The sequence below is a fragment of the Xenopus tropicalis genome, chromosome 8, assembly GCF_000004195.4.
Source record: "Xenopus tropicalis strain Nigerian chromosome 8, UCB_Xtro_10.0, whole genome shotgun sequence".
In the NCBI taxonomy this organism is placed as follows: Eukaryota; Metazoa; Chordata; class Amphibia; order Anura; family Pipidae; genus Xenopus; species Xenopus tropicalis.
Genome location: NC_030684.2, coordinates 24,533,985 through 24,559,769, shown reverse-complemented (window position 1 = coordinate 24,559,769; position 25,785 = coordinate 24,533,985). Strand labels below are relative to the sequence as shown.

Below are 25,785 nucleotides of genomic sequence, written 5' to 3'. Positions count from 1 at the left end.
TTTTATGGCTTTCTTTCTTGCCATTTTAAATTATTATTAACATTTATTTATAAAGCACCAACATATTCCGCAGCGCTGTAAATAATCTGTTATTTCCATGGAACATAGGTTGTGTTCTCCACCAGTGTTTTTCAGCCAGCACATGCTGGCCATGCTGTTTTATTGGGAAATACAGGTAAAGTTTGAATAAATCATGGGCCCGGATTCTCCAGGCAGACACTGACTAGTGATGAGTGATAACATGCTGCCTACCCTGTTTCCACATTTTGGGGGATGGCCATTTTATGTATAAAACATACATTGGTTTGCTAAGTGGCCTAGTCCCTGCCCATAAATTGCTTCTACAGATATTCAGCCAATCAACTAATCATGTGATCCAATTGTTACTGAGTGGGCTACAGTTGAAACAGGGTCATCCATTGATAAGAATTGCCATGTTTGTGTATAAGGCCAGTTTGTACATATATTTGACTGGACGACTAGATATTCCAGAATGCTTTGGGCCTTTCCTAGTGGGGGCTAAGATTTATTATACCCCAGTTCTTCTGTCCCAAAACACTGGAGCACATTTAAAAACGCTGTGCAATATCCAGTAGAAACCAATCACAAATTAAACAATGAAAAGCAAATATGCAATTGGTTGACATGGGATACTGCCCACGTACAAATTTACCTAGTGTTGATAAATGAGCCTCCCTTACTATCCCGCGTACATAAGTACCTGGGCTGTAAGGCATAACAACCAATCTGTGATTAGTGTTCTACCCCCTCCCTCACTACAATTCAAGAGCCTGTTGCCTGTTTTTCATGTGCTTGGGCCCTTACACACAAGCATTCCAGTAATGGGTTCAGTTAACCATCAAACGCAGGTGAGACTCAACTGCATTTAGTGGCTCAGAGCAGCCCTGTAAGTACAACCTGCATATAAAATGTGCAGGGGTTGTTCACCTTTTATATTAACTTAGTATGTTGTACAGAATGCTATTCAGAGACAATTTGCAATTGGTCTTTATTTTTTTATGTGTGGTTTTTGAATTATTTGGCATTATATTCAGTCTCGAGTTTGGAATTTTAGCAGCTATATGGTTTGCTTGGGTCCACATTACCCTAGCAACCAGGCAGTGGTTCAAATGAGAGACTGGAATATGAATAGGAGTGGGTCTGAATATAAAGATAAGTAATAAAATGTAACAACAACTACAATTGTAGCCTCAAGGAGCAATAGTTGGGGTCAGCGTCCCCATTTGAAAGCTGGAAAGAGAAGCGGAAAACAATTTAAAAAATGATAAACAACGAAGACCAATCGAAAAGCTGCTAAGAACTGGCCATTTTGTAACATACTAAAAGTTAACTTAAAGGTTAACAACCCCCTTAACTCCTGTGTTCCCAGGCAGCGGAATGCATAGAGTGCCTGTGGGACCTTTTGAGCTACAGATGTGCTTGCAGTTAACTGATTTCATTCTGTCTAATCATACCCATAAATGCGTGAGCTGTCGTGCATGTTATTAAAGGGGTGGTCCTTTTACATTTCCAGCAGATTAACACACAAATGCTGATCTTGTTATACTGTGGAAATCATACCTTGGTCAGACATTCTTACTTGTGTGGTTTAACAACTGCAAAGATGGGATTACAGAGATCCTGTTGGTTTTTCTGAATGCGTTTATAGTACATGTGCTGCTGTAACAGAATTCTCAGGGACAATCGGTGGTCAAAAGGCAGCTACTAGCACCAGCTTCTTATGGCAGCTACTAAAATAGACTCTGCTGATTATTTACTGATAATTGTCTCTATGTGTGTTTTAACAGAGGCAATTCTCAGTATTGTCTATGGCAGGGTATTTTCAGGTGTTTAGTGCCGTAAAAAAGTAGCTGCTACTAGTAGGCTCTTATGTGTCATCACGCTAAGACCCACATAGCGAGTTATTAGCACACAATAGATCACTGGTACTGCAGGCATCTCCTTGCCTGCAGGAGAACCTTTGTGTAACTTCAGAAAGCTGAAGCAATGCCTCAGCCTTTCCACCGGTGAGTCATATTTTTGCCGGTGGAAAGGCATTTCATAGCAGTTAGTCGCCCACGGTCACAGCAATCTATTGCGGGCAACTAACTGACTCCATCGGTCCTTAGCCTAAAGGCTGGGGTGACAAAGTTTCCCCAAACATCAATATAGTTTGTATTGTACATGTAGTTGCCACTGCACTGGTGGCTTCAGGATCACAGGGTGATGGTAGAATTGTTAACCTGTATAGATACCTCAGGAACAATGTGGGCGTTGGATGGGGGAAAGAGAACCAATTCAGTCTTAGAGAGGTTTAATTTAAGGTAATGTTGGGACATCCAAGTGGAAGAACACATAAAGGGGAAGAACAACATTCTGGCAGATCATCTAAGCAGAACTATATTCAGACCAGGGGAGTGGTCTCTGGATCAACAGATATTTCTAAAGATTACGAGACACTGGGGACTCCCAGTTATAGACTTTATGGCAACCAGAAGAACCAGAAGTTAAAGACATTTTGTTCCCTAACAGACAGGAATTGTCTGAATTTCCTAGATGCCATGCCATTCAGGTAGGGTTTTCCCCAGTATATTTTCCCACCATTCTCCATGATTCCCAGAGTCATTTAGAAGATCAGGCAAGAGCAGATGAAGACCATCTTAATAATCCCCTTTTGGCCAAGGAGAGTTTGGTTTTCTCTTCTGATGAAGATGGCCAGGAAGGAATTCTGGATCCTGCCTCAAATTCCGAGTCTGTTGACACAAGGGTCGGTTGTTTGCCAGGATCTTGCCAGGCTTTGGTTAACTGCCTGGAATCTGATAGGTTCATCAGAGTTCATCAGAGTTGCAAGAAATTTCTCTTGAAGTCATTGACATTCTTTTGCAGTGTAGAAGGGATTCTACAAATAAGGGCTATTCCATAGTAATAGTATTCCAGAGTCTGGAAAGTTTTTAGATCCTGGTGCACAAGAAAAAAGGTTTTCAACAACCAGGCTTCAGTACCTCTCCTGCTAAAGTTTCTTCAGCCAGGGTTTGACAAGGGACTGGCTGTTAATACGGTAAATGTCCAAATCTCTGTGCTCTCTGCCCTTTTGGGTAAGCCTCTATCATCTTTTCCCCTTATTAAGAGGTTTGTGAAGGCTATAGCAAAGATAAGACTGAAGGTGTATCAACCTTTTCCTTCTTGGGATCTTTTTCTTGTGCTAAGGAAGCTGTGTGAATCCCCATATGAACCCTTGGAGGATTGTTTCATCAAGTGTCTTTCTTTCAAAGAACTTTTACTAGTAGCCATTACTTCTGCCAAGCAAATTAGAGAATTCCAATTAGCAGGAAACTTTTTCAGGGAAGACTAGAGCACTTTGACCCGAATTTCAACTTCCAGCGAACATGTTATTTGAATATTTACAATTAAAATGCTTTTCAGTCACAATTCCCCATAAGGCCACTAGTAATACTGAAAGTAGACTGGAGAGATATCTCCGTCGACCTGACTTGGTGAAAGTGCTAACGTACATGTATATTGTATTACTGCAAACGAACACCACTCAACAACATAAGGTTAAACAACAATGGTGTGAAGACATACCAGACCTAGAGGAAGAGATGTGGAAAGATGCCTTAAAACAGGTACCCCAAATAACCATCTCCAGTGGAGATAGATATGTACAGATTAAGTTCCTGAATAGAGTGTATCTTACCCACAAAGAGTTGCTAGAATATATCCTGGGGCCTCTGACCTGTGCCCTAAATGTCTTAATGAGGTGGGGACCTTTTACCATGTCTTTTGGGAATGCTCAGTAATAAATGGATTTTGACGAGAGGTGCTTAGCTACGCTGAGTCGGTACTGGCACTTCCCAATATTTTGTCACCCAGTCTATGTTTACTAGGCATACTGGAAACCCTACAATTATGCTGCTTACAACTGCTATAATATACCAAAGAGGCATTATTATTACACTGGAAATCTACAGGACCACCCTTGCTGAACTTCTGGAAAAAGCTTAGTGATGACTCTTTACCAAAACAGAAACTGGTGTATCAAGCCAGGAGTAGGGAACCTATGGCTCGAGAGCCAGATGTGGCTCTTTTGATGGCTGCATCTGGCTCGCTGCCAAATCTTTAATAAAAAAAAAAACGGGGGTGTCTTCTATTCACCGAGCGCAGGCCACGCCCTCCTCTGCATCGCATCCGCATCAGGCATCCTTGGGACCCACCTTACCTTGCCCCAGCAACCGCAGCCAAACATATTGTATGGCTCTCACGGAATTACATTTTAAAATATCTGGTGTTTATGGCTCTCTCAGCCAAAAAGGTTCTCGACCCCTGCCTTATACAAATTTGGCTGCTTATCAGACTGTGTATGGGCACTAACGGCAGGCCCGCCTGACCGACATCTGGTCTGAAATCGGCCAGACCTCGATCAGGCAGGTTTGATGCGTTCCCCAAACCGACGGAAGCCTATACCCATCGTTCTAATTAGCCCGATATTGCCCACCCTTAGGTGGTGATATCAGGAGAAGATCCGCTTGCTTGGCGACCTTGCCAAGAGAGCGGATCTTAGCATGTATGGCCACCTTAACACCTTTGTACAGCACTACAGGATGGACATCTTAGCAGCTCAGGAAGCTTCCTTTGGCAGTAAGGTCCTTCAGAGGGCGACGTAACCAGGAAATGCACCCTTGCTTGCATGTTAGCTGTCATGGTTTGCTGCCGTATGGGACGTAAAATTATACTTACCGTAATTTACTTTTCCCTTAGTCCCTTTGGCAGCAAGAATTACAATCCCTATTAAATTGTTTAAGCATGTGTGTGTATACTCTTTATTTACTAATGACCTCTATTAACTCCTATTTATGGGTGAGGTTCATTAATGCTTTCTTTTCCCTCTCCACTGGTCCTCCATGGCAGGAAAGATAGAATAAATCTCATGGTAAGGGACTAAGGAAAAAGTAAATTATGGTAAGTATAAGTTTACTAAGTATTTATGCTAATGTATTCTGGGATTGGCACTATATCTATATTACCATATGTTTTGGGGCATTATATATTGAATTTCTACTGTATGTATCCTACTGTGTGTTCTGGCTTGTATGAAATTAGCATTGTATTTTGTGTTCTAGAGTGTTATACTGGCCCTGGAATACTACGAAGGAATCTGTGTAGAAAATGTCTTTATCCTCCTTAAACACAAAAAATCACCCTCTGCCTATAGCAAAACAGGAATCCATGCTGCTTCAGCTGACCTCCCCCCATAGCCCCCACCAGACGTCACCAGTCCCCTAAAAGTTTCTTTTAGGAGACTTAGTTTCCAGTTAGTTAACTGTTTTTTTGCAGATTTAATCAGACGACATTGTTTGTGAAAACCTGCTTGCAAGCAGCACGCGGTCCATGAAAACAGGAATTACACACTATGCCCTGGGAGAATATGTAAAAAACACTGCCTGCTCCGCCCCGTGTGCACACCCCCAGGCACTTATCAACACTGGAGTGGACTGGAAGGTTTCCACCGCACTTGCCTGGCTCCCACACTCTACTGTATATCATCTTGTTTTTGATACACTTCCGACAACCTTTGGCCTAGCTACTTGGCTCACTGGAGTGTGTTTACCTCCTGCCTGTGACAGATCGCCATGTCCAAGAATCTTCATAAGGTTGGTTACACTCAAAAACCCTAAAGAAAAGAAATAGTGAGTACTGTGTGTGCAGCTCCTCAGCAGGTAGGACATTCCAGTGCAGATTAAAGTGCATGTAACGTTAAGTGACTTTTCTACATTTTCACTGGTTTTAGTTAGTTTTGACTCCTGAAACAATTTAACTAAAGTCATCTGATTAACAGATTTACTGTTAACATCTGCTAGAATTTTTCAGGAGTGAGAACCAGAGAAGAGAAAGAAATAATGTTGCTTTTGGAACAAGTATGAGTAATAGGAACATCATGTGGCATAGTTAGTAGAATGGCCAATTGTCTTACCAGCTTTGTCCATAATATAGCTGAGAGGCATTGATATTGCTGACATGTCTGATTAGGGTTTTTAGGGATTCCATTAATGTCCTGGTCTAGGCCTTCCATCTGTGTCCAGGTAGGTGCAAGGCAGTTCAAGTGAGGTAGGTGGGAGTTTCCTAGTATCTCCATTAGAAGGATGCACCAAGAGTTCATAGGAGACCTGAATGGCTATATATGTCCCGGATTTTGGCTATTACTCCCAAATTCTGACAGCTACAACATCTGTTATGAACTTCACTAGCTGGGGGGGGGTTAAAAGTTCTTTACTTGAGAGGTCTTGAGAGGAAACTTCAGCGACTTTGGCAAATTGCGGCACCGAGTGTCCATCCCACCTGCGATTTACATTCTAGCTGGTGGGATGGCATTGCGGGGAGATTAGTTGCCCGCGACAACAGAGATTTGCCACGGCGCAGCTAATCTCCCCTTTGTGTCACAGCCCCAAGAGAAGGAGATTGTAAGATATTCTTTGTTTAATATACAAGCTGAGAGGGAGCCCAAGTCCACAGTCTCAATTAAGCCAAGAAATGGTCATGACCCACCACCTGCTGCCACCATCTTGCCCTATATATTGTCTCTTAAGGTGGCCATACACGCACCAATAATATCGTACGAAACCTCGTTTCATATGATATTCGGTGCGTGTATGGTATGTCGGCGAGTCGACCAATATCGCAGGAGGCTGCTGATATCGGCCGACTCGCTGATCAGTTTGAAAATTTTGATCTGGCGCCATAGAAGGCGCCTGACCAAAATCTCCCTTCAGCGCTGAATCGTCAGAAGGAGGTAGAAATCCTATTGTTTCTACCTCCTTACCTGCCGATTCAGCCCTGAATGGTGTGTGGCGGATCTGACGATGTTTTGTGCGACCGGTTGCACGAAACATCGTCATTCCGCCACTTGTATGGCCAGCTTAACAGCTAAAAACCCCCACTATGTGCAGGGTATATTGAACCTAAGTTACTTCTATAGTAGAATAGTGGAAAGGTTTATGAAAGCTAGGCCTTGCCACATTATTAATGATACTGAGTCAGTAAAATCAATGCTGTATGCCATATATTGCTTAGGTAGGGGTCTCAAGATTAATACATTGAGCACAACACGTTCTTGTCAAATGTGCTGTCTCAGGCACACTAAGCATCTTTCCCGCACTGACGTCACTGTGGCCATTAGTCCCCGCCCTGCGTGTCTCAGCTGGGAAAGTTTCCGCCACGCGTAAGATGGCGATGACAGCTCTCCGTGTCTTACTGGGCTGCTAGGTCTGGGGGTGTGTCCGGGACGGGCCCCTCAGCATGGCCCCAAGGTACCGAACTTTACACGTGGTGCTACGGCTGCTTCCACCTTCGCCTGGCCCCAAACGATCCAGGAGCCTCAGTACCCAGACTGCCCCGGCTGTCAGAATGGAGTATCAGGTATACCGAGTGTCATGTGGGCTTAGCGGGTTACATCAGCCTGGGGAAGAACACGTGGTACAGGGGGATGAATGAGAGCAGGCTTGTGTGGACGCGGGAAAGGGAGAGATAAATATGTCAAAATCCCCCTATATATTGAACCATGGTATGGCCCGCACTATTCTACAATAAGTGAGATGTTACCAAATGTGGGAGGTGATGAAGTTGGACACGCAGTAGTGTGTGACTGTTCTCTCATGCTTCTTAACTTCTCTTGCATGTAGCCAATCACTGTATTGGCACCTCTATACTGGGCACTTAGCTGCATCTGTGGCAGGGGCCCTTGGTGCCACAGTAGGACATGCAGATAACCTTTTGTCCTTTTAAAGTTGGACTCTTCCTACTGTAGGGATATACACCCAGGGCAGATTTCATTGATCCATCTCTCTACCTGAGTAGGGGGGTTATAATAAGTGAAACTTCCTTTCCTTTTTCTTTGGTCACTGGCAGAAATGACAAGAAGATCATGAGAGTTGCAGTTCTGTAGAAATGTGCTTAGCTGTTTCTTAGCATTCGATACAACTGGATTAGTGTATAGGTTATAGTTCATATATGTCAAACGCAAGCCCCGGGGGCCAAATCCGGCCCACCTGGCTGTTTTATGTGGCCCTTGGTGAGTGTGTCTGACCATCCAGCCTGATCAATTTCCATTTTCCTCAAATAGTAACTAATACTAAGGGGTATATTTATCATGCTGTGTAAAAAGTGGAGTGTAGCATTACCAGTAATGTTTCCCAAGGCATCCAATCAGTAATGAGATTTCAACAGTAGCAAAGCATCTATTGGCTGCTATGAGCAACATCTTACTCCACTTTTTACACATTGTGATAAATATACCCCTTAGTATCTTACTAAGTATATTAATAAATAATTTGGCCCGCGACTTAGCCTGTATTTTAGATTTCGGCCCCCTTATGTGATTGAGTTTGACACCCCTGTTATAGCTCCTCTATACCCTGTTTCCCCGAAAATAGGACATCCTCCGAAAGTAAGGCACCCCCCGAATTTTCACCCCCCTCGGAAAATAAGGCACCCCCCGAAAATAAGACACCCACCCAGGACTGGGTGATAAATCTCGCCCAAACGATGGAATAAATGTGTACTGTATTCTTCTTCATGGAAAAATAAGACATCCCCTGAAAATAAGACCTAGTGCATATTTTGGAGCTTAAAAAAATATAAGACAGTGTCTTATTTTCGGGGAAACACGGTAGTAGCTTAAAGTGCAGCGCCCAAACAGACCGAGACCACCGCTCCTCTCCCATTGGTGCTTTTCATTATGCACTTTCCTCAGGCACCAATCAGAAAACAGAAGCACTTTAACAGTTATGGTTACTTTGGACACAGGAGACTCCCTCCCCTTTCGGTTTCCATAGGGAGACTTATTTGTGCATAAAAAGGTCAATGAATAAAAGCTGTGATCAGCAGGAATGGTGTGCGTTATAGTTCACAAAATAATAGGAGGAGTTTAGCAAAGGGATTTGTCCTTTGAATAGGACAGCCTCCCAGGTTCATGTTTGGTTAGATAGGAGGGAAAGTGACTGTCTGGCCATAAAGCTTAGTGCTAAGCAAACACCAAGGCCATTTATTTTATAGAACAACAGTATGAGCAGGATGGTGACATTGCGCTGGGATTCTAGATTTGATTCCAGCCTGAGCCTCTATGTTTCCCTGGCCGTGTGGGTTCTCTCAGGTCACCCCAGTTTCCTCCCACACCCCCAAACGCCATACGGGCAAGTCAATTGACTCCTACAAAAATGCCTGGTATGTGTGACTGTGATAGGGACCGTAGACAACTGTAACCTCCACTGGGGCAAGGACCGATGGGAATGTGATAGGGACCTTAGATGACTGTAAGCTCCACTGGGGCAAGGACAGATGGGAATGTGATAGGGACCTTAGACTGTAAGCTCCACTGGGGCACAGACTTATAGGAATGGTGCATAATCTCTGTAAAGAGCTGCAATCTGTTTTTTTTAGTACCTGGGACACAAGCAATCGCTGGAAAGGACAGCCACCAGCCCAGCTACTTTTCATTAGAGGCACAGGGAAGTGGGGCCACCCTGGAGGGGTTGTCTTGGTGCATTTGGGGGAGAGGGGAGGGTGCACATCTGACCTCAGTATGTGATGTGCCTAGCTGGCTCCCCGGGGTTGACAATCAGTTTCAGGCCTAGTTCCAGTTGGCACGTTTGGAGACTGGCAACATTTAAAAGCAGGTATGTTCGCTGACACCTGGTGGGGTTTTTATAGGGGTCAGTAATGGCTACCAACAAGAAGCAAATGAGTAAGGTCTGTTCCCCCCATTTTCTCAGTGCCAGGTCTATTTGGCTGGATCATGGGAAGCTGTGATTGCTCTTGTGAGCAAAGTTGTTATCCTGACTCAGTAGCCTCGGCATATCCTGTAATGTATCCTGTGGGTTAGCGTGGCTGTGACTTTTTTTTTACACACACACACACATTGCCCTGTCTGATCAGGAGGGACTGGCTGTCTCTTTTATACACAAGATGCCCCTACTTTTACTATCTTTTAACCCTGCAGCCCCCTACATCTTGCTGGAGGTGTTAAACTATGGCTTAGGTAGTATTTATCATAGAGAGAGGGTATAGTTATATTTCAAGGACTTTAACCTCACAGGGTGTAAGTTGCCATATCTGCTGTTAAATTAGATGCTTGGTGGTAGGGCCCAAACAGCGCCCCCCACCAGCTCAAAAAATAATGCCTGTCTATGAGATCATATAGCATTTGGCAGAATCCACAGATTGCCAGTCCAGGCCTGATTGGTGGTCAGTGGATTTTGCTGCCAGTTGTCCTTGGCCACATGCCAGTGTTACTAATGATGTCACAGCCAGTGAATCTTGCTTTTTATCCCCATAGGATGCGATCCGCACCCTAAACACCCTGCAGACAAATGCCAATTACCTGGACCAGGTCAAGAGGCAGCGGTATGATCCAGCAGAACAGTTACAGATGATGCGGCAGTTCCTGGAGAGGAGCGGCTTGCAGGTTTGTCTTGGTGCCATGGATCCAATTAACCACAGAAATTCTGTGACATTAAAATGTACATACATCTGAACAGATTTTGGCCTGATATTGGTCAGGGAGAATCAGAATCCACAGATTGCCAGTCCAGGCCTGGGGCAGACTTCCATACTTAGGCCAATAAGCTGTTGATTCTTTCTGGAGGGGCTGAGTTGGCAGGCTATATTGGCCAGCATTAAAGGAGAAGGAAAGGCTAATAAAGAGTTAATCTCAAGCTACAGGCATACCTTCAGTTCTCTCAATAGTGCCCTTAAGTCTCCCCATATTTCTCCCGTTCAGATTATCAGAAGCCAAACAGGAGATAAAAAACGCTGAGCTGTGTAAAGAAAGTTCCCATAATGCCTCACTCCTGCACCAAAAGCAAGACCCGTGTACATGCTCAGTTAGTTAGACTATGAGGGAGCTTCCTGCTGATCCACATTCCTAAGGGGAGGGGGAGCAGGAGAGAGCTGTGTGTCTCTAGAAGAGGAAAACAGGCACAACAAATCTTTTGACAGAGGACTCAGTGCAGCGTCTCTGTGAGTGCTTATGGCTGTATTTACATAGACCTTTCTGATAAAGCTTACTTAGTTTTTACCTTTCTTTCTCCTTTAAAGTTGTCGATATATTTAATGATATATTTTTGAGTTACTCAACCTATTTTTCTGACTGAACTGACACACTAATGCTATGAGTCACTGATGAATATTGGCTGCTCTAATTGGTTGATTCCAGCAAAAGGCCGTACTGACACACAGCAATGGCTTGCCATCTGGAAAAAAATGTTCAGTTGAGGAAACCATTTAGCTTTAAGAAAAACCAAAATGAAGCCAAAGCATTAGAGGAACAGTAGCGTCAAAAAAAGGAAAATATATTAAAGAAATTAAACTGCAATGTACTGCTGCCCTGCACTGGTAAAAGTTGTGTGTTTGCTTCAGAAACAGTACTAGAGTTTATATAAAAACCCTGGTGTGTAGCCATGGAGGCAGCTGTTCAAAAGGAGAAAATGCGCAGGTTATATAGCAGCCAACAGATAAACCCTGTAGGCACTAGAAAGGGTGCCGCTGCCCCATCAGTCAGAGCAAAGTGCAGGAATGTTTGTGCTGCCAGGACCTGTGTTTTATGGGTAATCTGTTAATGATTCCATGTAAGTGCTGAATGGGCAGGGAAGCAGTGTAGAGCCATGTGCTGCAGTTCATATATCCTTTGGGTAATGATTTATGGCTTGTTTGACTGGCTTCAGTCTTTCACTTACTTTGGATATAGTGCTGTGCCAAGCAGTGCCAAATAAAAACCCAGTTAAACATTCACTCCTTATAAAAGGAATTAATGGAAAATTTTCCTAATGAAATAAATTAATGTCCAGGGGTTCTGTTTGGCAGCCTTAGCTTATGGCACATGTCCGTTAAGGTGGTGGCCATGGCAGACAGGGCCATTTTGATGCTGCTGCTTAGTTCCAGATGGCTGCAGTGGTCAGAATGGTGCAGTCACCTGCCCTGTAATGTCCAGTTATGACAAAACTCTACTCACAATCCACCAGCATCCTTTCATCCCTTGTGGCCCCCCACTGCCACAGGGCCCCTGACCTGTATCCAACTGATGGTGACCCTAACTGTCAGGTGGCAATGGGAAGTGGCAGGAGGTGATTCCTTGTGCCCTAAACCATAACTTTTTGGCCTCATGCACAAGACATCATCTAATATACACGTGATATGTCTGAAGGCAAAAGTGTAGCACAGAACCTAAAGGCATTCATATAAACCGTTGCTCTGTTTCTTCTCGGCTTAAAAGGCAAATATGGATGAGAATCTGGTTAAATAATGATCCATGTGTTGGAGGTTATTTGTCACCAGGAAGTAAAACTTCCCCCTGCTTCCTGTGTGCCAATCAATTACTTATACCACAAAATATCTGATTGGAATGGTGGAACAAACACTTGACGGTCGAAAAATCATTAAAGGTGGTCATACACAAGACAATTATTTTTCTTTCAAAGACCGATTCCAGAACTATCCGATAATATTGTTAACTTATCCTATCGTTGATGGTGTGCGAACGATCGTCGGGCCACTAATCGGCCCAACATATTGGGCAAACAATTGATCAGATAGGTTCAGCAATAAAATCTGCCAGTTGGTGTGAGTGCCAGACATTTGTTGTTGAACGATTCTTCTTTGCGCATGTCATGATTGCCAGCGGAAGTCAACAAACATATAATGATGTACATAAACGTTCTATGTGGAACTTTAATATGCTTATTGGAGGGTTTGCTCGTATCAGAACACTACTTATTACATAACCTTTAATAAAACATGTTTTTTGGATAGTGCAGGAAGTTTCAACCATTTCACAAAACTACTGGTAGAGTTAGGGTATGGCACTCATAGGGGCATGGGGCAGGCAGGAGTATGGCACACACACAGAGCATAGGGCAGACAGTCTGCCTGAGGTGATCTTCCTGTTTTTTACGTGAACGATACAATGACATCTTTTCAATTAATCATTGTCTGTGGATGGCATATCGTATGGTAAACCGATCGTCAAATGATTGTGTACCGATTAGTTAATCGCAAAATGAGTGAAATCGGCTCCTGTATGGCCTCCTTAACTTGGAATAGGTGTCATAATATATTCTATCCTGATTGGGGGGTTGTAGGTTTCTATCTGGGACTCATATATAACCTGTCTGTCATGTCTGCAGGTGGAAGACTTGGATAAGTTGAACATTATACATGTCACTGGAACTAAAGGCAAGGTGAGCAGTGCGTTAGCTGACATTACCCTAAATGGGGAATGTAAGCAGTTCAATACTCTTAGGCAAGAGTTCCAATTGCCCCCACAGATGTTTTTCCGGTATCTTCAATTAAGGCACGCTTTTTGGTCCCAATTTTTTTCCATCACCCACTCTCCATAACCAATACAACTTTGGAGTTATATCTTTGTAGACTTATGACAGATTTATGACCATAAAAATGGTCAGTTGACAAACCAGATTTATAGTAAATGAGGAGATGTGGGATGAGGCACTTGACTCACTATGTCAGCCAGGGATAGGTACATTAAGATTAAGTTAATTCATAGAGTTTACTTGACACCCCAGAAACTTTCTAATATATACAAGGGAGCCTTTGAGCAATGTCCTAAATTCCGCAATGATATCTGCTCTTTCTTTCATATGTTTTGGAAGTGTCCAGTCATACGTACCTTCTGGTGTGAAATACTGAAATGCATTAAAAAATACCCTCACACTGCCCAGCATATTGTCACCAAGTCTGTGCTTGCTGGGTGTAACTAGCAACCTTAATATGAGAAATTACGAGAAACTCTGTTACTTGCAGCTGTTTTATTATGTCAAAAAAGCTATACTTTTAACCTAGAAGTCGAACAATCCCCCCTCTGTGGCATTTTTTAAGAAACTGATCAATAAAACCCACCCCAGACAAAAGCTAGTATATCTCACTAGGGGATGCCCAGAAAAGTTTGACAAAATTTGGGAAACCTGGCTACAAGAGCAGGAACAGTATTAAGTCATTGTATTTAAATGTTTTTAGTGACTAAATGTATCTTCCCCTCTCTCTCTTCTCTCATTCTCTCTATCTCTGCATATTTTTCTTTCTTCTTGTGCTTGTTTGAAAAACTAAATAAAAACTTAAAAAAAAGAAAAGGTGAGCAGTGGGTAGAGGAATTGGTGCCCTAGTTAGGGAGCAGATAGGAGGAGGTGGTGCTTTATAGCAGCAGCAGCAGCTTGGACTATAGTTGTGACCTGTACTGTATGTTTTAGGGGTCCACGTGTGCTTTCACGGAGCAGATTTTACGCAACTACGGTCTGAAAACTGGATTCTACAGGTAAGTCCAGGTTAATTAATTTACTTAAAGGGGAACTCCACCCAAAACGTTCCAGTATACATTCATTACACATTTTCACTGGTTTTACCTTTATTTGTAAATGTTATTGTAATGCCAACTTCCCAATGGATAATTAAATGTCATTTTGACCACATGGAAGATTTGCAAAAGTTGCCCAAATTATTTTACTGTCCGGAAAAAAGGGGACAGGGGCCCAGTCACCCACAGATCTTGCCCAGCTCAGTAATGCATCTCTGCTGATCTTACAGCTCCCCGCACTTGGTACAAGTGAGAGAGAGAATCCGGATCAATGGGCAGCCAATCAGCAAAGAGCTTTTCAGCAAATACTTCTGGCAGGTGTACAATCGCTTGGAAGAAACCAATGTAAGTAATACTGTAGGCAGAAAGTTAGAGGGATATACTAACTAAGTTTACAGTGCTGTAATTTGTCAACCAGTGGGCTAATGTGTGGGACTGGTCAGTACTTGAAATGAGCCTTGTTTTCTGCTTTCCTCCTTTAGGATGAAGAGAACCCCTCCATGCCACCTTACTTCCGCTTCCTGACCATCATGGCTTTCCACATCTTCCTCGAGCAGAAGGTCTGTCTTCACCTAGGCCTGTCCTATTTGCATCCTTCATAAATTCCCCATAATTCTATGTATTACTTAGTAAAACAAATTAAGCATTCTGTTAGATTTTATTAATCAGGCCAGTAGGGGGCATTGTTTCATCTTGTGCCATAGAACTGGAATTTTTCTGGCCTACATGGTGGAAGGCCCATAATGGAAGCCCGTTTTGACCACTCCCCCTTTTTAAACCACAGCCACTTCAAACCACACCCATGTTATCACAAGAGCTTTTAAGACCACCCCCACATTAATGGTGGCAGCGCAGCAAAAACGAAACCCAAATGGTTGGGGCTCACTGTAGGGATATCACCCTTCATTCATTTGTGATCAAATGTCATATTAAGACCCTTAAATCCATATGCCTCCTGTTCCCCTGTGGCTAGCACACCTTAGGGACCATATAATGACTATTTCCATGTCTGCCTGTGTGTGCCATACTCTGCTGCCTGTGTGTGCCATACTCTGCCTGCTCTATGCTGCCTGTGTGTGTCATACTGTACCTGCTCCTACCGTCTGTCTGAGGTGTGAACAGGAAAATTATGTGCCCCTTACAGTCTGAGGTGTGAACAATGCAGGGGGTGAACAATACAGGGATTAAAAGGTGTGAACAGTACAGCCTGCATCTGAGTTTACAGCCTGAATCTGATGTGTGAGCAATGCAGGAGCCAGTTAATCTAGTACTGATAGTACTGATACTATTTAAAGGTTACACAAAGGTAAGCAGTAACAGCAGCCAGATAGGTGGGGGGGCCACACAGAGGACAGTCCTGTGGCACGCACTCAATTGGACACCAGGGCAGCAGTGAAGGTTAAACAGCTTTATTCATAAATACATCCTATGACATTCCTCATATACCTGGGATACATAACTACTGCACTGCTGTGATAACTACTGTGATGTTTCTGTGGAACATACTCTCCCCATTTGTGTGTTTCAGGTAGACCTTGCTGTGCTGGAAGTTGGCATTGGTGGTGCATATGACTGTACCAATATTATCAGGTGGGTAAAAGTACATTAGTATTATTGGGATTAGTCTGCAGCTCTTACACATTTCCTAGCGTTCTCTAAGAGCTTTAAAGGGAGTCTGGAAGTTGTAGTTCCCAGGGTCCATCTTCTGTGGTACAAATGAGTTTGTGACGCTAACCTGGCCCAACGTTCTGCTACCCACAGGAACCCAGTGGTTTGCGGTGTCTCAACACTGGATATCGACCACACGAGTATCTTGGGAGACACGATTGAGAAAATTGCTTGGCAGAAGGGGGGAATATTTAAGGTATGTAGAGTGTCTAGAAATGCTCTCTTGTGTAGGTAGTGTATTTATATTCCCGATACTGTGGTATTGTGACACTCCTGCTTAGAAGGACCCACATTTTACATATAAAGACAGGGAAAATATTCTACCTACCTGATGCAACTTGTGAAACCACAAGAGGGAGCTATTTCTCCATCAAACTGCTCTCCTTGAATAAAATTACCAAAGAGATCAAGGCAATAAGCAGACCCTGATCAAGTCCCCTGTGGGTTGAACAAATATATGGGGTAGTATTATCTATGACTGCAGTTCCCTGTGGGGAGAGTGGGAAAAAGCAGAATATCCAGAATAAACCTATTCAGACATTGAGAGAGCATACAGGCTCACCCCCTGCCAGTGGAAGGTGAGCAGCCCATCAGCAGAAAGAAGTGATAATGGAAACAGTGCATACTGTAGTTGGAAGTAACATCCCATGATCGCCCTCAGCGAGATATTTGCCACTAATTGCCTTGATTCTTCCTTACTAGTATTTCAGGAGTGGGGGCTTTCCTTCCTCCATTTCAGTGTTATTTTCCCAATTATGTTGATTTTTATCTAACCTGTCCCATCTTGCAGCCAGGTGTCCCTGCATTCACAGTCTACCAACCTACTGGACCACTGGAGGTTCTAAGAAAAAGAGCAGAGGAGATTGAGGTAAGGTCTCTGCCCAGTGTGTACCCACCTATCCTGCCCACTGGCACTTCACTAACAGTCCTTCTCTCTCTCTGCAGTGCCCCCTCTACATGAGTCCTGACCTTGCAGAGTACGAGGATGAGGGCATCACCCTAAAGCTGGGTCTGAAAGGGGATCATCAGAAACTTAATGCAGCATTGGCATTACAGTTGGCACAGACATGGCTTCAGCGCCAAGGCTATCCAGGTGAGATCAGTTGCATAACCAGAACAGAGGGTTCTACCAGAGACCTCTGACAGCACCCACAGTCTGACCAGGAGAGCCTGTTCTGACAGTCAAGCTGAGCTGGTTGTGGCTTGATCCTTTTATAGGGTGAAGCACAGTTCATATTGGTCCTGCAAAGTATGTGTCTCTTATTTACTAGAGACACAGACATTAATTTTAGAATGTGTGACTATTACTTTCAATATCTTGTAATCCATAGGAACCAGTTAGTTTTTACAGGTCTACTGTACTCAAGACAGAAGAGAGTTCTTGGGCCTTAAAACTTAAGCTGGTCCTTCAGACCGATTTGGCAGCTTATTTGCCTGTATGGTATTTGTATGGGTATCCCCCAATGGGCCTCGCCTATGAATATCTTGCTGAAAATTGGCCAGGTGTAGATAGGGCAAGTTTGATTACCCTGTCAGATTTGGGAACACATTGGCTTATTGATGCGGTATTTGGTCCGAGAGCTTCTATACCAGTCGAATTAAGTTGATATCACCCAACTTAGATGGACATATCGGGAGAAAGATGTGCTCGTTTGGCGACCTTGACAAACAAGTGCATCTTAACACGTATGTCCACCTTTAATCTGGCTTTAAGTACCTGAGGCGCAAGGAGTTTAAGTGATTGGGCAGTGGGTGTTGCTGAACACAGGCCACAGAATGAAAAATAGTGTAAAAATGGGGTATCATCTGGATGATCTTTTCTCTTAAGGTTTTGGGGAACAAAAGAGTCCAAGCTGCCACCTTCCCCCAATGAAATGGCCTTTTCCTTTGGCGTCTGCCTTCCGCCCCAGTATCCCCATGGTGCAAGGTGAGAATCTTATTGTTTACCTGTAAATAAGACTTACCCAGTATGTGTTTTCCTAACAAAGCCTCTCCTAGTCTGTTGTCTGCAGAGGAGTCATTATAGCTTCCTGAACTACCCACAAAATTGCTCTATAAGGGCTGTGACAGCTAAATGATAAATTGCCGGTGGGATGGCATACGCGTACATCCCACCAGCTAGAATGTAAATCGCCGGTGGGATGGCATACGCGGTGCCGCGATTTGCCAAAGTCGCGGAAGTTTCCTCTCAAGGCAACTTCGGCAAATCGCAGCGCCGCATTTCGGGGAGATTTGTCGCGTGGTGACTAATCTCCCTGTCTGTCACAACCCTAAAAAAGCGTTTAGGGAATAATCATTTTTTTTTTTATTCTTTCTTGTTCATTGATAAATGAAGACTCCGTGACATGGGGGTCCTTACAATGCCTAAAGTCATGACTGGTGCCTAGTGCATTTACATGTTGTAACTGTGTATATATTGTGTATATTTAGCTATTTTACTGCCTCCTATAACTCAGTTTTCTGTCTGGATAATCTACAGGGCTGCAGGATACCATTTGGCTGGGGAGGACACAGGTCTTAAAGCGGGGCCCAATTTCCTACTATATAGATGGGGCCCATACCAGTAGCAGCATAAAGGCCTGCATCAGGTGGTTCAGAGAGGTGGCGCTTAAAGAAGAAAAGGCTGGAGGGTAAGGAATGGCCTTACGGCAAACTCTGCCAATCTTTGGGCCTATAGCACATGGGCTATATTCTGCACTGGCATTTTTTAGCCAGGGTGAAGAGACCAACCATGCCTGTCCCTTAGTTTAATGGAATCTGCCTGTCACCCATGGTAATGTTACTGAACTGAATGACTGGCTGAAAGGCAACGACCAGGTGCTTCTGCACTTGCTGTAAAATGCCAGCGTAAAATATAGACTCTCATTTATCTTACAGAACGGAAGGGGGGGGGGGGATGCTCTACATGCTGACACTGCATTCCAAGCTATTAATGTGGTTTGTATTCTCTTGCAGAGGTTCTGTGGTTCGGGTTCTGCTGTTTAATGCCACGGGAGAGAGGGACATGGCTGCCTTACTTAAGCTTCTGCAGGTAAATGGGGGCTGCAGGGGGCTGGGTTGCTCGGTGCAATCAGAGCTGATATATATACATATATAATCCGACAAGCTAGACTTGGGGGTGCTGGGAGTTCTTATGTACTACAGTACATAACCTGAAGGGGAAGCACGTCTGTGTTTGTGACAATAAGCCCTTCCGGCCACCAAGGATGCATTTTGGATGATTTTGGTATTAAATTAAGACATGGTTATTGTTTCAAAGCTTTTTTAAAAACTTTTCTTTTTTTTTCTATTTGGTGCTGGCATTCACTTTTCTTTCTCTCCAATAATTCTTTTAAAGCCCTGCCATTTTGACTATGCTGTGTTCTGCCCAAACATCTGCGAAGTGTCTGGAGTGGGAATGGCAGGTAAGTGCCTAATCTCTGCTCATCACCTTCTTGTCTAGTGTTTACAGATTAGGAGTCTAGTAGTAGCTTGAGTGCAGGATAGAGTACTGATACACAACATGGAGATTTTGGGGTTTCTTTGAAGCTTGTTTTATTGGCTGCAATATGTGCAATTAAAGGGCATGTCAACCCCAAAAATATTTTTTTACATAATTCTAAGCAATTTTCCAATATGAAATAATTAAAAATTTGTAGCGCTTTACAAATTATGTGTAAATGTAATTGCAATTGAAAGCAGCATTTGCTGAACTCCTGGCTGTTACTTTTTAAACCATGTTGCAACTGTCAGTCTCCTCCAGCAAGGCAGGTCTGTCAATCTGCTGCCTTGTGTTACATTGTTTCAACAGTCAGAGCCACCAGGGCAGAGAATAGAAAAGGACAGGCAAACACTCCTTTTAATAGCAATTATATATACAAATAACTCAAAAATCATTACAAATTTGTAATAAATGTATATTGCAAAGCTGCTTAGAATTTTTTGTTTTCTTTTATTAGTCAAAAAGTAAAATTTTGTGTTGCCTTGTCCTTGCCATACTTGTCAGCCAGACATAGCCTGTCAATGTCAGACCACATCTGTTTTGTGACCGGGCCACTCCCCCTGTAGGGATTATAATATTACATGAGGGATAACTGAGGCCCATTTTATAGGTCCAGCATTTGGTTAGGTTCCCTTAGCTCACAGAAGGCCCGGACTGGCAGTATGGGGATAGCTCATAGCAGGCCCAGACTGGCAATATGGGGATAGCTCATAGCAGGCCCAGACTGGCAATATGTGGATTTTGGCAAATGCCAGAGGGGCTGCTGTAAGATGTTATAGTCAGTCACCATTTTAATGTGCTGTGGGGGGTTTGTTTGGGCCTCTGTGTAATTGAAATGCCAGGGCCTATTTTGAATCTCAGTCCACACTTGGCTCATAGCAAGGTTATGGCCCCAGTTTCTCTGCTATAGTTACCTAAGAACATTTTAAGCATTGACATTCTCTTTGATGCCCCACAGTTTGGGGACTACTGGGTTATAGTGATAATAATATATTAGTGGTTATCCATACAATGATCTGCTCCTTTCCCAGATCAGCAAAATTTCAACGTAACCCTGGAGAATGTCCTGACCCGATGCCTGGAGAACCAAAAGATGTGGAATCAGCTGAATGAGGAACGCAGCTGTTCCACTCCATGGAGTTCTGCCCTGCCTGTAGATGCCCTCATTAAAGACAGCCCACGTGGCTCTCCACTGCTTCTTACCCCTTCCTCTGAGCGCTTTTTGAACTGCAATTCCTTAGTGTTCCCTTGTATCTCTCATGCCCTGCAGTGGGCAACCCAAGGAAGAGATAAGGAATTCCCATGCCTGGACATTAACCTGCTCCACCACCACCCTGTCGCCAGCTCTGGGTCGGTACTATTGAGAGAAGCAGCACGGGTCCAAGTTCTTGTTACTGGGAGCCTGCACCTTGTAGGGGGAGCCCTGAAACTGCTCGACCAATCCCTGTCCCAGTAGTGCCATGGCAATTCTTAAAGCATTTTTACTTGAATGAAAGGGCTTCTCCCCACTGCTTGTTAACTCTTTAACTACCAGAGGCCTCTGTGATGCGTTTTTAGCATCTAATCTGTAATTTTTTTTTTCTGAAATTGTTTAACACCTGTGGTGCTACAGCCCCCACCCCTGCCGCCATGTAGTTGCATGTCTGTCTAACGCTGCTATTTCCCAACAGTCCTGATGCGGGTGCCTTGTTCTACAATAGTGAGAAGTACCTGGGTACTGGGTTTTTTGTTTCTTTTTCTTTTTTTAGTTTTACAAACTGCCCAATATATTTATTGCTTTATTCCTATTTATTAATTTGGTGTAATGATGCAGAATGTCCAGTAGAGGGCTGCTTAAGCAGCTGGCCACAGCCCATCGGGATTCAGTATGCACGGTTCCTTATTCAGATTGCTCTGTAGCAATAAAACCACATGTTTTGTTTCTTCTTTTTTTATAAGATATGTGTTGGGTATGCAGTATTTGTATTATAGCAACATGGAGAGTACTATATCTAAAACAAAAACAAAATATATATATATATATATATATAGATATATATATATATCTATATATATATACCTCTCCTGCCTACCCCTAGTCCTAGTCCCTTTTCATTGCCCCTGTCACCTGTCATTATGCGGTGGGAGAAATAACTTCACGCGATGGAACTGCAAGGAGGCGACCAGGTTGCCTAGGGCACCCAGTCGTATTGGCTTGCCCCTGCAGGCTGAAAATAGCTAGCAATGATAATAAACCAAAAACATATAAAATGAATAGTAAAGACCAATTGAAAAACTGCTTCAAATATGTCCATTAATAAAATTCTAATGGAGTTATGTAATAAAATGAACTATGCTTTCCCAGGTGCAGTAACAGATAGCAATCAATTTACAGGTAGCACCTGGGCAAATATAGTGCCTTTTATTACATATAGGGGTAAAACTTACTCGATAGCCTTTAGTTTGTGATACATAATTGAAAATAGAGTTAATCTGGTTTTTATAAGCAACTCAGATTAACTCCCATACACACACCTAATGTTAAGTTGACAGTAGTAAGTTAACTGATTGTGCCACCAAGGAACTTGGAGCTGTTGTACACTGTTTGAGATACATCATCCCTGTGGCAGTTTTGTTCCATGCCATCCAAGCTATTCTGCCTTCCAGCCGATGCCTGATTGCACAGTATCTTCTGTCTCTTTCCTCTTTATGTTTATTCTTTATTTTTATAACTTCAACATTTTACCCAGCACCCTCTGCAGAACAGAATGGTTCCCATCAGTCCCTGCTGCACTGCCCTGATCAAGGTCATGTCTGACCGATCTGTCCCCTAGGTAGCAGAATAACCCCACCACTTGTGTTTTTAAATCCCCCCCCCCTTCCCATCTATTCCAGCACAAATCTCAGGACCTTCCTGTGTTGCGAGGAAACCATAGTCTGGCCATGTGCCCAGTTCTGTGCTGTTGGACTGCCGCTTGTAGTCTCCTCCTCTGCTACAAAATACTGGCACTCTCCAATGAGCTCTGATCCCTTCACATGGCGCCATAGGGGACCCCTTTTGTTGTCAAGAAGCCTGAAGGGGAAACCATTTACTTTGTTTAAAAATTCTTGTGTGTGATGCAGCCCAAAAATCTGCTTCTGATCAAGACTCTTCCTGATCTGCTCCCAGCATTTATTTTATTCCCCACCCCTCTCCTGAGGGAGACGTGCAGTCTGTCCCCTTGTGCAATTCTCCATTTTAGAAATATGTGATTGGCGTTCGTACATTTCTGCTCCCCCCTGGCCTTTGTGGAACAGCAGGCAGTTTAAAATAATATCAAAGAACTTTTCTTTTTTTAACAATGTCCCTGAAAATAGGTTTCCCTGCAAAAAAAAAAAAAAAAAAAGGGCCCAGTCGTTAAAATTTTGAGGGACTTCAAAGTGGATCTGTTGTGCTGGAATACAGTAGTTCACACTTTCCCAAATAGCAGAGGGTCTCTCTGGATCCCCCTATTTGTTTTTGTGGAATGAGGAAGGGTAAATGGCATAGTCTGTTTCTTTTACACATTATACAGCATTGACATCTGTTCCACATAAGCTTACAATCTAAGGTACACAGTGGGGTCCCTTTATTCACCATCCTCCTGCCAGAAGGCTTACAAGAAGGGCATAAAACAAACGGGACCTCTGGAGAAGTTCCAACAACTTTTGTGCCCTTAGTGGGGCCAGGTTTGTGAAGGGAGGAGCATGATTGCCCCTTCACATTATATAATAATATTATAAGTGATTATCTGGGATGCCCGCATGCAATGTGTTTTACATTCAATGATTCCAACTAATGTGAAAGGGTAGGTATTGTTGGACACTTCATTGTCCACGAGAAAGAAGATTGCGATGCTGTTGGTTTTAAGTGCCTTTACATGCTGACCCCTAGAGGCTTATAGAGCAGCTATATCAGATTTGTTGCCTAAAGCTGGTCATACACGTATTGATTAAAATAACCTAGTTTGCACGATTTTCCAACTGTGGGCTCAGAATTATCACCCTGATAATTTTCATACCATGAAACCGGACGCGCCTTCTCACACACGGGCGCACCAGTGAGAGGCACACATCATCTGCTGCGACTCTGCCCGAAATGAGCAGCGCATCGCCGCTCCCCTCCTGGTCGGCCAACTTGGGACAGGCAACCCTTGGCTGCGTAAAAGTGAACAGCCGACCATCTACCTAAGGTCTCCAACCCTCGGCACTTAACCCCTTGGGTACTGTGCCCATGGTCAACAGGCCCCCTTGGGACCTGGAAACTGCACCTGAAAAATATAATTTATTAGGAATTGGATTCACTTGCCTACCGCAGTTAGGAAAAAAACACTGGACTGTTTTACCAACCCTTTTTTATAGGAATGGTTCAAATTAACTTTATTGTTCACTTGTCCTACCAAAGAGGGGAGAATAAATCTCAGAGTTGCTGCCGTATGGAACGTAAAGGAATGCAGGAATGGAATGAGTTACCTGCAAGTTCCGCCCCTGCTCTCTCCCCCACCTCTTTAGCCCTGATCTGCCCAAGTTCCTGTTCCTATTAAGGCATTTTATACCTTCTCTGCCCTAATGCTTCCAAAATGTCCCCACACCCTGCCTACAACCTGGGCTCTCCTCCAAGAATGTCCTTGCACAGGCGCATGCACGCAGGAACGGAGGGGTGTGGGAGGTACCCGGCCAAGTTGCCTAGGGCTTGATACCAATGTTATTAATAGGGAATAAGGTTAAAAATATAGGAAGGCCCGTATTTTTTTCTGGAAAAGGTGGCAACCCTAGTGATAGCCCTTGTTGGGGAGGTATACAGAATGTAACCAGTGACCTATGAAACAATATGTTATCAAATTAGGATATACATTTAACTTTTTATTGACCTTTTTCCTTCGTTTTGAGTTGGTCTGTACCTCACTGTATCACCTGGCAAGAAATAATGCAGATTTGAGCTGTAACAGGAATAAGTGTGGTAGTAAAGGACACAACTGTCCATTCAATGGATAATGCAACCAAGCATGTATGTGTGCTCATAGGTTGTGTGTGCCTCATAGGAGCCAGAGGCATGGATTTTAGTTGTTTATACATGTTAGGTTATCCAATGACTCGTACTACTAGGGAATTTTCATGAAAAATTTCATTTATATAAGTAAGGGATGTTTTACATGGTATAGAGATCTCCAGTGTTTAGTTTCCCTTCCTCTAAGGTCATGTTGGGCCTCTATCTATACAGGGGCAACTAGTATTATAGTTTTCCTGTGTCACCCCTAGGGGCTGTTTGCTGTGAGTATTCGTGTGCCTAGGGCAGTGATACGTGCAAATGGGTAAATAAACAGATTATGTTGTATATGTTTGTTCAATTATGGCTTGGGCCAGGCATTTCCTGGCCAATTAGGAAAGTACCACAGGAAATAAAGAGCCTGTCACTTCACACGCTGCCTGGGGTACTTGAATACATGATTAATAACACAAGACATTTGGATACACATCTAAAGAAATGCTTTGGAGATTAAAACATTTTTCGTGGTGGGAGAGTGAGGAGGCCACTTTTCCCCCCTCCGGCAGATTGCTTAGCAACCATTTGCTGCCACAACAAACAGTGTGCAACAAACAATAGGCGCGTGCCTTTCTCATTTGTTGGCTGTTAACTTCCAGCAAATGGTGTGGTTGTCTCTGTGGAATACATGGTGGTAAGGTCAGCCCACCAGCAAACTGCTTACTGATTGGTGCATGCTGCTGCAGTGATTGTGTTGTATCCAAGAACCAGGATAGGTAATGGTAGTAAGGATAATAATGGCTCAAAGTGGTACAGGCACAGAGCTGCTGTAACTAATTCCCAGGGCAGGTGGGGTGCAACTGTACTGTGCCATGCGGGAGCACCTCAGGCCATGTGGCCACCGTCAGGGCTACATCCTGGTATCAGGGTTTACTCCCTTAGCTAAAAACCTAAAAGACCTTAGGCAATTTCCTGTGGTGTAAAGTCTCCTAGACGTATGGCAACGCCCCGACCGCCAGAACGGTTTGTGTGACATACATAGTAACATATTAACATAGTAAGTTGGGTTGAAAAAAGACATATGTCCATCAAGTTCAACCATAATGCCTATATATAACCTGCCCAACTACTAGTTGATCCAGAGGAAGGCAAAAAACGCCATCTGAAGCCTCTCTAATTTGCCACAGAGGGGAAAAAATTCCTTCCTGACTCCAAGATGGCAATCGGACCAGTCCCTGGATCAACTAGTACTAAGAGCTATCTCCCATACCCTGTATTCCCTCGCTTGTACTGAGAGCT

The 25,785-nt window shown here is 43.6% G+C and overlaps 1 protein-coding gene across 2 annotated transcripts; it reads left to right on the top strand.

Moving 5' to 3' along the window:
• Positions 1-5,498: 5,498 nt before the first annotated feature.
• Positions 5,499-21,446, top strand: fpgs (folylpolyglutamate synthase). Of its 2 annotated transcripts, none has more exons than XM_012967889.3 (15): positions 5,499-5,651; positions 10,328-10,456; positions 13,173-13,226; positions 14,253-14,317; positions 14,587-14,701; positions 14,839-14,916; positions 15,885-15,946; positions 16,118-16,220; positions 16,815-16,892; positions 16,970-17,117; positions 17,853-17,951; positions 18,504-18,654; positions 18,980-19,055; positions 19,362-19,428; positions 20,537-21,446. In XM_012967889.3, the coding sequence occupies exons 1-15, from the start codon at positions 5,631-5,633 to the stop codon at positions 20,959-20,961; spliced, it is 1,671 nt and encodes a 556-aa protein (XP_012823343.1). In that variant the 5' UTR covers positions 5,499-5,630; the 3' UTR covers positions 20,962-21,446.
• Positions 21,447-25,785: the final 4,339 nt, after the last annotated feature.